Raw genomic sequence first — 15,526 nt, 5'->3', positions numbered from 1 at the left:
GTTAATACAACTCAAAATTGCATTTGCTTTTTTTGCAACTGCATCACATTGCTGACTCATGTTGATGGCGTGATCCACCACAACGCCCAGATTCTTCTCAGCAGCGTTGCTGCCAAGCCAGTTATCTCTCATTCTGTATTTGTGCATTTGTTTTTTCTTCCCTAAGTGTAACACCTTACATTTGTCTTTGTTGAATTTCATTTTGTTGTCTATAGCCAATTTTATAGAATTTCATTTTGTCATCTATAGCCAGTTCTCCAATTTATCAAGATTCCTTTGAATTTTAGCTGTATTCTCCAAAGTATTGGCAACCGCCCCTCACTTTGTGTCATCTGCAAACTTGATCATTATGCTCTCTATACCTACATCTAGATAATTAATAAAGATATTAAACAACACCAGATCCAGAACAGATCCCTGTGGAACTCCACTTGAGACCTCATTATAGAGGCATGTCAGCATATCAGAATTTAGGGTATGTCACACTGCAGTTAGACACCCCTGGGTGGCCTGTGCCAGCTGACTCAGGCTTGCGGGGCTCGGGCTACTGGGACTCAGATTAGCTGGGCTGTTTAACTGCGCTGCAGCCCAAGCTCTGGGACATTCCCACCTCATAGGAACCAAGAGCCCGAGCTCCAGCCTGAGCCCGAATGTCCATACAGCAATTATACAGCCCTGCAGCCTGAGCCCAGGGCAGCTGGCATGGGTCAGCTGCAGGATTTTAATTGCAGTGTAGACATACTCTCAGAATGCTGTCTAGTATTCATGATTCACTTGGTTGCTGGAATGCATTAATAGTACTCGTATGTGCCATGGTATTTTGTCCCAGTGGGCCTCAATCAGTGTAAATACAAGTTCAAAATTATTAAATTTAATTTAATTTAAAAAAGCAATTCTAAAGAAATCAAACCTCTAAGTAGACAACTTTAAAAGCTAATGCAGTCCTGCTGGAAATCTGAGCACATCCATATCACTGCCAGCAATACAGCCAGCACAGACAGGGAGTTAGTAAGTCTCAAAGCCCTGCTTTTGGGGCCAGGCAAGGGGAAAAATCATACCTGGTGTTACTGAGCGTACAACAACTGGCTTTTCACTGCCAGCCACAAAACCAAATCCCAGCACAGGATCCCTCCTCATTTCCACTTTCCGAGGGGCTGGAGGGGTGATTTGGCAGCTCTCTATTCGAGGGTCTTCAAATGTGGCCGATTGTGTCATGTGACTGTGGGAAAAAATGAATGAAAAAAAGGAAAGGATCATCAAAATGTGTTTTTGTGGTACCTACACAAGCCAAGCACTTTATATTTACAGGATAGGAGGAATATTTGAGATAGTCTCTCTGAAAGAACCAAAGTCTCATCTTATTTAATGTTTTATAATCTTTTTTATTAGTTTTCTTACACAGAGGATAACAATATCTCAGATTACAGAGCTGATTCGCTAACCAATATTTATACCTGCACACAACTCCTGCATGTGACAGTATACATTTTACCAACTCTAAATATATGAGAAAAATCTTTTGTATTTTGAATTGTTCATCCTCCATTTGCCAGGGAGAGGAGGAAAATAAAGCAACTTTATTTTCTGGAATGTAACTGTAATGTTTTAAATAAATACAAAGTACACAATTCTCTGCTATAACATTTCTGAGAGGAGAGGGTATACCCAGTCAACCTGCAGCCTTAAGTATAAAACATTCAGCACAGTTTGCATATATTTGAGCAGTCTCAAGCAGCCTGGAAACAAATGTAACACTCAATTGTATATTTAGAACACTGGATCATTTGTTTTTGGATCAACAGAGCAAGAAGATTAATACAAAGGGGAAAGAAAGAGTAGAAAGGAAAATAACAACTGGTGATAGCTCTCTCTTATTACAGTAGTAGGTAAATAAACCCTCAAAAAGACAAGTCTCAGTTTATTCTGGGAGAATGTCACACTCAAACTATGTGCATAAGAAATGGTTAAAATCAATCAAAGTCATATCCCCCAAAATAGAAGTCTTTGTCTGGCAGGAGAAGATTGTACTGTTAAGCACCTTTTTTGAGCAGAAAAGGTAAAGGAACAGGAAAGTCATCCACTGTGACATATTGTCAGTTTGAAAGTCAGTCTCCTTAGGAATATATGGACTGTAATAATAGCAGACTCAAACACCACCTCCCTCTATATCACAAAAAATGTTCATAAGAAATGAGAATTGGGTGGGGTTTCATTCAGATTCAGAGGTCTACCTCATCTTCCCTCTCTTCCCATCTTCAAGAATTGAGGTTTTCACATTCCAGCAAGAACACCTTAAGAAATGTATGTATAATGGTTAATCATATAATATGTAGAGAAGCTGTGTGCACTAATCATCCTTCCATGTTTAAGGCCTCTTCAGGTTGGTGGTTTTCCCACCCTACACCTAACATACTTGCACATTTCTACTGGTACTGGTACAAATGTTCTCTGTTCCTGGAGTTAGCTTTTATTGTTAACTTAAAAAGCAACAACAAAACAAGCCTCAGTATTTTTCTAGAATTTCTCCCTGCAGTTCCTCTCTGTCTATACTCACGGGTTCCCTTGATCAAGCCCTTTTATACTCATGGTTGGAGCTAATAGGTTTTATAGTCTGAGTCAGAGTGAGTCAACTGAAACAGCTTTGTACCTCAGCGCAGGGTCCTAATATTTGCATTAGGGTGAGTCAGCAAAAAAAGTACCTGCTGTTCTGTCCCAGCTTATTCTATTACTACAAATGTATTTTCTCCTAGTTTGTATAGTATGGCTCACATATGACAAAAATGAATACCGTAGACATTTTGAATCTTATCTCTTTATTTCTAAATTGGCCTGTGTTATTTAATATTTTTTCAGTGACCTAGAAGAAAATATAAAATCTTCACTGATAAAGTTGGCAGATGACACAAAAACTGGGAGAGTGGTAAATAATGAAAAAGATAGGTCACTGATTTAGAGCAACCAGGATCACTTGGTATGCTGGGTGCAAGCAAACAATATGTGTTTTAATATGGCTACACCTAAACTGTACATACTGCATGGGGGACTCTATCCTGCAAAGCAGTGACTCTGAAAAAGATTTGGGGCTGATGGTTGATAAACAGTTGAACACGAGCTGCTAGTGCAATGCTGTGGCCAAAAGGGCTAATGCAAATCTTGGATGAATAAAAGGAGGAATCTTGAGTAGGAATAGAGTGGTTATTTTACTTCCAAAGTTGACACTAGTACAACCAGTTCTGGAATATTGTGTCCAGTTCTGGTGCCCACTATTCAAGAAGAATGTTGATAAATTGGAGACGGTTCAGAAAACAGCCACAAGAATGATTAAAGAATTAGAAAACATTACTTATAGTGATGGACTAAAGGAGCTGAATATATTTAGAAGGTTAAGGGGTGACTTAATTACAGTCTGCTAAATTCCCTCTAAGCTGCATGACTGCGCAGCTGCCTATTAAGCACCGCACAGGCGCTCAGGGCTGCGGTGGGGAGAGATGCCTCTCTCCAAGTCCCGGGCCTGCCGCAGTGCCCTTCACCTGGCCTCGACCAAGCCCAGTGCCAAACCTGCCACGGCCAGAGGACAGGCACCCCTCCCCTGGCCCCGACACATCCTGGCCTGGACCTGCCACAGCGGGGAGAGCTGCCTCTCCCCTCCCACCCCAGGTGCTGCTGCTGCTGTGGGGAGAGAGAGATCGGGGGGGGGGGGGGGAGTCCTCTCTCCCTGCCATAGTCCCGGGGAGCCCCACTGCACCCTAAATCCCTCATCCCCAGCCCCACCCCAGAGCCCGCACCCCCACACAGAGCCCTCTCCCCTGTACCCCAACCCTCTCCCCCAGCCCTGCCCCTCATCCCTGGTCCCACCCCAGAGCCCGCACCCCCAGCCAGAGCCCTCACCCTCCTGCACCCCAACCCTCTGCTCCAGCTCTGAGCCCATCATCTACAGGCCCACCCCAGAGCCAGAGCCCTCACACCCCCGCACCCCAACTCTCTGCCCCAACCCTGAGCCCCTCATCCCTGGCCTGACCCTGGGGCCCTCACCCCCCCCACGCCCCAACCCTCTGCCCCAGCCCTGAGCCCCCTCCCACACTCTGAACCCCTCGGCCAAACCCTACCACATGAATTTTGTAATGTGCACCGATATGGAGGTGATGTGTCACACGTCACCTCCATATTGGTGCACATAACAAAATTAATTCCGCACATGGGTGGGAAAAATTAGAGGGAACACTGCTGACATGAGGAACAAATATTTGATAATGTGTTCTTCAATTTAGCAGAGAAAGGTATAATATGATCCAGTGTCTGGAAGCTGAAACTAGACTAATTCAAACTGGAAATAAGGGATATATTTTTAACAGTGAGCATAATTAACATTAGGATCATGGTGAATTCTCCATTACTGGCAATTTTAAAATCACAATTAGATGTTTTACTAAAAGATATGTCTAGGAATTATTCTGGAGAAGTTCTATGGCGTGTGTTATACACGGGTTCGGACGAGATGATCACAATGGCCCCTTCTGGCCTGGGAATCTATGACAGTGAATGAATTCAGCCTGTAAATTTCCTCTTTTCCTATACATCAAGCAATGTTAGTAACAACCCTCCCACACTCTGTCTCCTACTTCCGCCCTCAAGAATCTTGTAGCGTTTTTCTATTAATATTGGGTCAATTTTATATGTTTTATCAAAATAGATGTCAGATTTTCTATAGTGTTTGAAATACAGTACTTATGTCAGTATCTTCAGGTCTTCCAGAAACAATCCCAGCTATGGATTTGGGTTTCCAAAGCTCTTACCTTTGATCAAGATCCTGTTTTAGAGGAGACTGACATTTCAGAAACTTGCCTATTTAACATTTTGAACTGCACTCGGGTAGTGATCATGAGGTTTCAAACATTTTCCATTTGTTTTTCTTTATCTCTCAGTTGAAATCCCTACAACGTTCTCCTCTAAAGTATGTTAAAGTCCTATGTCTAATCATTTTCTCCTGGTGATTGTAGCCTTCATTTCTGTAACAGGTTTTTCATCATTTGAGGCTGCCATCACTAAAGTGAAGTATTTATAAAATGGTGAATGAGTGAGTGATTTGGAAGCCAGTGCCTGAGCCTTGGAAAAATACTAGCCTTTCAGGATTGCTGTTCTTTTCTGCCTTTGTATATTTAGGTCCCCAGGTACTCTAGCATTTAGTCTGGATTGAATGAGGAGAAAATGGTGTCAACTGTAACATCCCAGAAAACAAATTCCTACAACAGGAACAGGGGCTGCCCAAAGGAGCAGTTGTGCTCTTTGATGCCTGGTTCCATCCTTTGCATCATCTTATCTTAAGAATCCTCAGTGGCAGCACAGTATCTATTATCCAAAGCCTAAAACAGAATATCAGCAGGGAGCAGTCAATCATGATTTTGAGTAGAGCGGCCTGTTTTAGTGATTTTTTTAAGGCTATCCACCTACAAAATATCATCTAATAAGTCACCACAAGTTACACTTCCACAAATGGCTGTACAGAACACTCCTGTCTATAAGAACCTTATCCAGAAGGATTACAGGTGAACAGCAAGTTGAATGTATATGACCCTGTCACAGGGTGGCACTGGCCCTTTAAGGAGGAAGAGGTCAGTGCACCTGTGATTCCTCAGCTACTTCCTAACTGCTTAAGAGAAGGCATCTGGAATGCAGAGGGGGGACGTCTCAGAGGGAAGTCAGGAAAGGGCACCTGAGAGCTGCCAGAGATCAGGAGACCGTGGGAGGTCCCTGTAGGAGGTTCCTGGGAAAGGCTGAAGGCAAGGGAGCAGCAACGGGGCTTATTCACTGACATCTCCATGCTGTAAAGCTGGAGCCAGAGGAATGGAGAGGGCTGAGGGAGGGGGGAGTGAGAAGGCCCCCCTGGTGACAATGAATTCCCACCAGAGAGGCTGTGGGGATTCCTGCTGGGGAGAGTGGATTGCACTGCACAGAGCAGAAGGGCTTGGGTGACTGTCCGGGTAAATGGGTAGAAGAAGACTGAAGAAGAGCTCTGGTATGGTTGAAGATGCTGGTTTGATAGATGTGCTATACTGATGGACTAGAGGATATGGGATTTTAAGGACTACATACACTGGATTTGAGAAACGGACAATGATTGCGACTTCTATGTTATGGATTATTTGAACTATGTTTTAGTAATTAACTGTCCCCAAAGCATGTTTCAATGAACCAAGAAAGCGTCCAGTGGAGTTACTGGCGACTCTGAAGAAGGGAAGCTGAGGCAGGTATGCCTGTTGTGCTATGGCCTACTGCGGGAGGGTGCTCCAGGTGGGGTTTCCGTAGGACAGACCCCATTAGAGATAAGATGACTACTTAAAGCTTTGTGATGGCTGGCAGGTGTTGACACAGATACTTTTCCTCTTTCGACCTGCCCAATATTGAGGTGCCAGATCTAGCACCATAGTTAGGGCCCTACCAAATTCACGGCCATGAAAAATGCACCACAGACTGTGAAATCGGGTCTCCTCCCATGAAATCTGGTCTTTTGTGTGCTTTTACCCTATTCTATACCGATTTCATGGGGAGGAGACCAGCGTTTCTCAAATTGGGGCGTCTGACCCAAAAGGGAGTTGCAGGGGGGGGTCACAAGGTTACGTTAGGGGGAATCGTGGTATTTCTGCGCTGACTTCAGAGCTGGGTGGCCGGAGAATGGTGGTTGTTGGCTGGGCACCCAGCTCTGAAGGCAGCGCCCCACCGGCAACAGCGCAGAAGTGAGGGTAGCAGTACCGCAACCCCCCACCCCCACTCCTTTCTGGGTCAGGACCCCTACAATTACAACTCTGTGAAATTTCAGGTTTAAAGAGCTGAAATCCTGAAATTTATGATTTTTCAAATCCTAGGACTGTGAATTTGGTAGGGCCCTAACCATAGTTAAGACTGAGCCAAGTTACGCACTTAAGGGAGAGATTCAGTCTCTTTCTTATGTATGGGAAATACAAAATTACAGCACTTACTCTTGGAATATAGAATTAATTTTCGGAGAATTTGCATGTAAATCTAGTAATTTGTGGGTTAATATTAATTTCAAAATGGGTCCTTTAATAAATTTAGTACCCAGTTTCAGACCTTTTTTGTCCCAAAAGATCTAAACAACGGAATAACACTTCCCATTTCCTTTAAACTCACTGAAATGTTGTGCTGAGACTACATTAGACTTTTTTTTATTTATTTATGTTAATATTCTTCATATGGAAAGTTCCTCCTTCAGCAGGGGCTGAATCATAAAGTTCTTCTGCAAAGAATTCCGTGAAGAACTACCTTCTTTTCAAAATGGTTAGAATCTTCCATTGTTTTCCTTGGGACTGAATTCCCAAACTGCACACAGGTGCCCTTCTCAAAATAGCAACTTATCTCCTCCTGTTTTCTGTGGGAGTGAGAGTGTTCCTCTCTGCCTCCTCCCGGACTCCAGGCTCATTAGACACAATGGGAGATTTCAGCCATTTTGAAAAAGGGCAATTCTTTGGAGTTTCTCTGAAGAAGATTTTATGCATAAGTCTCTGCTGACAGATAAACTTGGAGTGAGGAAAAATAACAGCAAAAATGACAATTAGTTCTAGTAGTTAATGCTTTCATCTGATCTACTCATCAGAAGGGAGAATGGTGGTGTGATGGGGTGTGTACCCTACACGGGCTCTGAGAGGGTAAATTGGCCTACTTAAGCAGCAAGTAGGAGAGAGATGTAGGCTACTAGGAGGCCACTAATTAGAGGCAGGAGTGGCTTGTATAAAGTACACGAGCTGTGAGTAGCAAAGTGGGAAGAAGTCTGCAGTCACTCCCTGAGAGAGGGGAAAGTGGGATGGCAAACCCAAAGAGAGAGGGGAGCCAGTTATGTAGGAAGAGGCCCAGGAAAACAGCTGCAAGGATAATACATGCCTTGGCTACAAGTTATAGGTTCCCTGGGCTGGAACCCAGCGCAGAGGGCAGGCTTGGGTTCTACCAGCCACTGGGTAGTGGCACCGGGTGTTGGAGACGTCTGATGGGCAGCTGGTCCAGAAGGATTGTGATTTCCCTGGAAGGGGAGGGCCTTAGTGACCTGCTGGAGGACCAAGCCATGGGCCCTCTGCTCCGTGAGCATGAGAGGGCTGCCACTCCAAGAGCATGAGAGGTTGCAGACTAAGAAGATGGGTAGAGAGTCTGCTGAGGAGGGTGCAGCATCTGGCAGAGCTAATCCCCAGGATGGCCAGGAGGAGGTGCCACAAATGGTGAGGGAACCCCATCACAGGGAAGAATAAGGGAAGGAGTGTCCGTGTACACACGTGTGTGCATGGACAAAGAAGAATGTGGGGGTTTAAAAGGAAGGTGAAAACCGGTGTGTGCACATGTGCACAGGGGAATGTAGTCAGGTGTGATAGGAAGGGGGAAATTAGAAGAGGAAGGGGGAACCTGGGGTGGGAGTACTCCAGCTTTGCAAAGAAACTGCAAACCCAGTTTAACTGGCCAGTATGCTCTAGTTGATTTGCGCTGCTTCAGAGGGGCATAATACAGCCAGCGCATACTGGACTGTCTGGCTATAAATCTTTAAATTTTTTGAAATGATATCTGCAACTCACTAGACATCTTGCATAATAACATTCTTTTTGAGGTCCATGAGTGAAATTTTTAATTTTAAACCACAAAAATACCCAAAGAAATTCCCAGACAAAAACTAATTAAAATGGAGTTCAGACTGAGAATATGTATCAGTAATTTTAGGGTAAAATACGTTACAGGGATATTGTAATTATCATGCATGCTATTATGGAAATGCACAGTTAAGACACTGCAACAACTTTATCTATATCCTGCAACTATACCCAGAGAGAAAACAATTCTAATGTGTCTTGACAAATTTAATATAATCTGTGACTACAGTTACTAACATTTAGTAATCATAATCATATGGTTATTGCATGGTGTCATGTGATGGGGCAGCTGCCCCTCACTGGCAGAAAAGGGGTTAAAAGCTGCCCTAGGGAAGCTGCACCAGAAGCAACCGATTAGAAAGGGGCTGAGAGGAGTAGCCAATCATGGCCTGGCAGGCCCGTATAAGAAAGGCTGCAGGCAGAGCAGAGTTCAGTAGCTAACTGGAACTCAAGGGGAGAAGACCAGGCTCCTAGCAGGGGGAGGAAGCCCCAGCACCTGGGACAATTTAGTGCTGCAGGCGGGGACTGGGAGCCAGAGAGAGTTCCTGGCTGGCTGCTAGGGCCTGCAGGCTGAGACCCAGAGGTAAGGGCAGAAGAAGGTGCTGGAGCTGCATGGAAAGCGGCCCTGGGACAATGGACTGCAGGTGCCACTGAGGGAAGTGGCTAGGAAGAGATTGTATATCCCCCAGAAGGGGAGAACATGGAGTGTGGCACAGCCAGAGGGCAGTGTCATGAATCATAGAATATCCGGGTTGGAAGGGACCTCAGGAGGTCATCTAGTCCAACCCCCTGCTCAAAGCAGGACCAATCCTCAATTTTTGCCCCAGATCCCAAATGGCCCCATCAAGGAGTGAACTCACAACCCTGGGTTTAGCAGGCCAATGCTCAAACCACTGAGCTATCCCTCCCCTCGTCCTGGGAGTGATGTGGGCCCAGGAGCAGAGGTGCCGGTGGGTGAGACACCACCAGAAGAGGATGCAGAGCTAATTCCCAAAACAGCCAGTAGGAGGCGCTGCAGTGGTGAGTTGCACTCCATCACATGTCACTACAGCCCAGAGCTAAAGTTGTTTATATACCTCATCTGAGCCTTTTCATACTTCAACATGTCTGGAATTCTTTTAAGTTTAATCTGAACACTGACTTTCACGGGCTTGGTTTGGGATAATTACAACATCTCTGTAATGTAGTTTATGCTAAATTACTGATCTGTACTCTCAATTTCAACTCCTTATTAATATAGTTTTTGCCTTGAAATCTGGCAGATGCCGTCCTTCTCAATAACTGAAAGGAGAGAGAGAGTCTACAGAAATGTCAGATCTCTTGGATTATTGAGTGACTGGCAATTGGATTGGAGGTAGGATTTTCCAGCAGAAAGACTTCCTGCCCTGGTTACAAGGGTATCCACATTACTCAACAGTGACTGTAGAAACCTCATTTTTGTGAATTTACCATGTACGAAAGCTGCCAGATTGACAGCCAAAAAGAGCAAAGTTTATTCACAGTTAAGGTATGTCTATGCTGCATTCAGAGGTGTGATTGCAGCAGATGTAGACATAACTGAGCTAGTTTTGATTTGCACAGGTTGCAATCACACCTCCCGATTGCAATGTAGATGTAGTCCTAGATACACTCCACAATGCCCTTGCAATGTGCTTTGGTAGACACCTGTGTAGGGCAAAGGACAGAAGCAAGACTGCCAACCCCAAACATTCAAAAATAATGAGTCAGGCCTTCCAAAATGTGGAGATTGGCTTAATTCTGAATTTTTTTCGAAATAATACGTTTAGGGTTCATTTTATTTGCTTTCTGTATTTTGAGCCATCAGGGTGTGCTCAGATCATATTTTCGAGCTTTCCTTTGCTGAGTGCCAGAATTTTTTTTTAGATGAAAGCTGTGATTTGTACATAATCCCTCATCTCCAGGAGCTGCGGCGTCAAGTAAAACCTCCAGATACTTGATATCCTGAGATTTGGGATAAAAGTGCGAGAGATGGCAAAACTGATTCACGTTGCCTATATGCCCATTCAGTCCTTGGCTTCTCTGCTGAGACTGCCACAGCAATGATGACAATTAAAGCCAATTATGGTGGCTGAGGGCTGGAATAAGACCATCAAACTCATTTCACAAAAACTACCTAAAAAACTATATAGTAGTAACTTGTGGTCACTATCAACCTGGTCTACTTTGAACTAGTAACCTTGAGGTGAGACACTCTATATCCCTTTCCCCAGTCCCTTGCACCCTCACGTGTGCTTTTTTCCTAAATTAATTTATACTCTGAGATTCCATGCACATTGTTTAGAAATAGGGCAGTTAAATGCGCTCGACAATATGCATCAAGCTGGCTTATTTTTCTCCTGGCGTCAACAGGAACACTGGAAAAGATATTAAAATATTCAGACAGGCTGTTAAGTAAAGTGACTACTATTGAAAGAGAATCTGGTGGCTGCATACTCTTCTACTGTCCAGTAAAGATGAAGTTAATTCACAATTGGAATTGCAGAATTTCTTTTTAGAAACCAGTGCATTTTAATCAGTTCATGAAGGAGTTAATGTCTAGACTTCAATAAAACCCAGATCCTGTATTTCCACTGTTGCAATGAATGGTGATGCCTGACAAAAGTTGACTAATTGTGTGAGAGTCTGGGTCAATACCACAGATACAAGAGATAATTGGAAGAATTGTCCTAGAAAGACAAGATTCTGATCATTTTTCTGTCAGTGTCAATTCTATTTTTTCATAAGCTTCTTCAGTGGTTAAATTATCTAAAGCAAGGTCATTTTATAACACCATAGAACATGTCAATATAAGCCATCTGGATGAGCATATGGTGAAAATGTAATTAGAAAGAAAAAAGGTTTTGTTGGTTTCAGAAGTCGTCGGCAGCTTTTTCATGAAATTGGATACAGTGAAATCTGACATGCACAAACGTTTTCCAGACTCCTCCTCCTCCACTTCCCATGTGATGTATTCCCCAGAACAAGATAAAGCGAAACAAAATCCTAACAAACAGAACCGGCATGATTCTGAAAGGGGAAAATGCAGTGCTTTACCCTCTTTTTCAGGCAGATATTGGGAGAGATACTCTGCTACTGAAAATATTTTATAATGACAGGTACCACTCTGTTGATGATAGTATATTAAATATATTACAGCTTCCTTCTAAATGCTGCGTTAGGAAGGTAAGCAGTTTTGCAATCTGTTAGACTCAAATCATGAAAGGATTTGGAAATAAGCTCTACTTCAAATTCAAACTACATCCACAAATTACCAGCTGTTTGCTTGAATTTTGTTTTGTTGTCTAAGAACTTGGCCTTCAGAGGTGTTTGGTTTTTTTTCTCTCAAGATACTCACAAACATTTTTCAGGCCTCTGTGTATTTAAAGTTTGAGCCTGGCTCACTGCCTTAGGACACCTGGGGCACAAGCCACATAATGAAAATGACCTAGTACTTCTCAGTAGCAATGAGGGATGAAGGAGAAAATGGACAAACAGGGTAAGTGGGAAGAGAGCTCCTTTCCTCCCTGGAGAGTATGTGTAACAGGAGAGGTGGTAACAGAACAAGAAGTTACGCTGCCTCAACTTGCTTAAGGTGGGGGGTGGGGTGGGGGGGGAGAACTTATCCCTTTGTGGAAAAATGCTATGGAATTTTTGAACCTTCCCTTCGAATTTCACAGAGAGCCATCTCAATTAAATCCTGACTTTTCCACAAGGGATGAAAACAAAACATCTAATTTTTCAAACTCTAAAATATTAGTATCAGGAAAATGCTGTTCAGTTGCACCCCTGATTCTGCCAGCTAGATGGTATTGCTGCAAAACACCAATCCACTCCTCTCCTCTCTCCTCGAGTAACCGCATTCACCTCTTGAAATATATAGCCAGAATGGAGAACCAAGCACTGTGTAGTAAGCAGCTGGCAATGCTGATTTTCATAGGGACCACTGGGTAGTGTCACTCCTTCTCAGATACATCCGAGCAGCTCTGTCCATTGAAGGCTCAAATTGGATCTGGAGGCAAATGGAGTATAGTGTTGCCTCTTTTTGACACAAGCAGATATCCAAAATTCATAGCCCTGGGGATGTTCCAGTTGGAAATAGAACTGGTTGGAGTCTGGTATTTTCTTTGATTCAATCTTGTTTATTTACAAAGAATGTACAAAAAGTCCTCCTCCTCCAAATGCAGGAGGAACCAAGAACAAAAGAAGCAGTTTCTTAGTGTACAGTCCCAAGCCTCTTTAGCCAAGAGACCCAGAAATGCGCTCTCTCACTTTTCCCAGGGTCACACTCTGCTCACTGGGTACTGCTTGGCTTTCTTGCTTTTTGCTTCTGCTCGGTCTATTCTCAGTTTGTGCATGTTCTCTCACACATACCGTCCCCCCCCAACACACCTGATCACAATACCGTCCCCACCACATGGTGCTCATTTCTGGGCAGACTCTAAGGGCAAGTCTACACTACAGAATTACTTCGGTATAACTATGTCGAAACTATGTATGGAAAAATCCACACCCCTGAGCGACGCAGCTATACTGACCTAAGTGCGTGTGGACAGCGCTATGTTGGTGAGAAGGCTTCTCCCACTGACATTGACACTACAAGGTGGATTAACTACGCTGACGAGAGATCTCTGTCCCATCGGCTTAGAGCCACTTCATTAAAGTGAGGTAAGTGGGAAAGCGGGATACCGGGAGGAAGCACAGGCAGGAATGTCTGTGAGGGGAGGGCTCCTGCCTCATACTGGGAATGAGGGGCGATCAACAGGTTATCTCAAGTGCTTATATACAAATGCACAAAGCCTTGGAAACATGCAGGGAGAACTGGAGGTCCTGGTGATGTCAAGGAACTATGACGTGATTGGAATAACAGAGACTTGGTGGGATAACTCACATGACTGGAGTACTGTCATGGATGGTTATAAACTGTTCAGGAAGGACAGGCAGGGCAGAAAAGGTGGGGGAGTAGCACTGTATGTAAGGGAGCAGTATGACTGCTCAGAGCTCCGGTACGAAACTGTAGAAAAACCTGAGTGTCTCTGGATTAAGTTTAGAAGTGTGTGCAACAAGAGTGATGTAGTGGTGGGAGTCTGCTATAGACCACCAGACCAGGGGGATGAGGTAGATGAGGCTTTCTTCTGGCAGCTCACTAGCTTCTTCTGGAAGCTACTAGATCGCATGCCCTGATTCTCATGGGTGACTTTAATTTTCCTGATATCTGCTGGGAGAGCAATACAGCGGTGCATAGACAATCCAGAAAGTTTTTGGAAAGCGTAGGGGACAATTTCCTGGCGCAAGTGCTAGAGGAGCCAACTAGGGGGGGTGCTTTTCTTGACCTGCTGCTCACAAACCGGGTAGAATTAGTGGGGGAAGCAAAAGTGGATGGGAATCTGGGAGGCAGTGACCATGAGTTGGTTGAGTTCAGGATCCTGACGCAGGGAAGAAAGGTAAGCAGCAGGATACAGACCCTGGACTTCAGGAAAGCAGACTTCGACTCCCTCAGGGAACGGATGGCCAGGATCCCCTGGGGGACTAACTTGAAGGGGAAAGGAGTCCAGGAGAGCTGGCTGTATTTCAAGGAATCCCTGTTGAGGTTACAGGGACAAACCATCCCGATGAGTCGAAAGAATAGTAAATATGGCAGGCGACCAGCTTGGCTTAATGGTGAAATCCTAGCGGATCTTAAACATAAAAGAGAAGCTTACAAGAAGTGGAAGGTTGGACATATGACCAGGGAAGAGTATAAAAATATTGCTCGGGCATGTAGGAATGATATCAGGAGGGCCAAATCGCACCTGGAGCTGCAGCTAGCAAGAGATGTCAAGAGTAACAAGAAGGGTTTCTTCAGGTATGTTGGCAACAAGAAGAAAGCCAAGGAAAGTGTGGGCCCCTTACTGAATGAGGGAGGCAACCTAGTGACAGAGGATGTGGAAAAAGCTAATGTACTCAATGCTTTTTTTGCCTCTGTTTTCACTAACAAGGTCAGCTCCCAGACTGCTGCGCTGGGCATCACAAAATGGGGAAGAGATGGCCAGCCCTCTGTGGAGATAGAGGTGGTTAGGGACTATTTAGAAAAGCTGGACGTGCACAAGTCCATGGGGCCGGACGAGTTGCATCCGAGAGTGCTGAAGGAATTGGCGGCTGTGATTGCAGAGCCATTGGCCATTATCTTTGAAAACTCGTGGCGAACGGGGGAAGTCCCGGATGACTGGAAAAAGGATAATGTAGTGCTAATCTTTAAAAAAGGGAAGAAGGAGGATCCTGGGAACTACAGGCCAGTCAGCCTCACCTCAGTCCCTGGAAAAATCATGGAGCAGGTCCTCAAAGAATCAATCCTGAAGCACTTGCATGAGAGGAAAGTGATCAGGAACAGCCAGCATGGATTCACCAAGGGAAGGTCATGCCTGACTAATCTAATCGCCTTTTATGATGAGATTACTGGTTCTGTGGATGAAGGGAAAGCAGTGGATGTATTGTTTCTTGACTTTAGCAAAGCTTTTGACACGGTCTCCCACAGTATTCTTGTCAGCAAGTTAAGGAAGTATGGGCTGGATGAATGCACTATAAGGTGGGTAGAAAGCTGGCTAGATTGTCGGGCTCAACGGGTAGTGATCAATGGCTCCATGTCTAGTTGGCAGCCGGTGTCAAGTGGAGTGCCCCAAGGGTCAGTCCTGGGGCCGGTTTTGTTCAATATCTTCATAAATGATCTGGAGGATGGTGTGGATTGCACTCTCAGCAAATTTGCGGATGATACGAAACTGGGAGGAGTGGTAGATACGCTGGAGGGGAGGGATAGGATACAGAAGGACCTAGACAAATTGGAGGATTGGGCCAAAAGAAATCTGATGAGGTTCAATAAGGATAAGTGCAGGGTCCTGCACTTAGGATGG

General features: G+C 44.5%; 1 protein-coding gene across 8 annotated transcripts in view; it reads right to left on the bottom strand.

Annotated features, from left to right (window-relative positions):
• FRMPD4 (FERM and PDZ domain containing 4) overlaps positions 1-15,526 on the bottom strand; it is a 437,016-nt gene that overhangs the window by 93,422 nt on the left and 328,068 nt on the right. For all 8 annotated transcript variants that reach the window (XM_048860774.2, XM_048860715.2, XM_048860759.2 and 5 more), the window contains one exon: positions 1,059-1,219. In XM_048860774.2, the coding sequence (XP_048716731.2) occupies positions 1,059-1,219 (161 nt within the window). The remainder of the gene's footprint in view (positions 1-1,058; positions 1,220-15,526) is intronic.

The sequence above is a fragment of the Caretta caretta genome, chromosome 1 (assembly GCF_965140235.1).
Source record: "Caretta caretta isolate rCarCar2 chromosome 1, rCarCar1.hap1, whole genome shotgun sequence".
Classification (NCBI taxonomy): domain Eukaryota; kingdom Metazoa; phylum Chordata; order Testudines; family Cheloniidae; genus Caretta; species Caretta caretta.
Note: the sequence above shows the minus strand (reverse complement) of the source record. Positions and strands in the feature narration are given on the sequence as shown.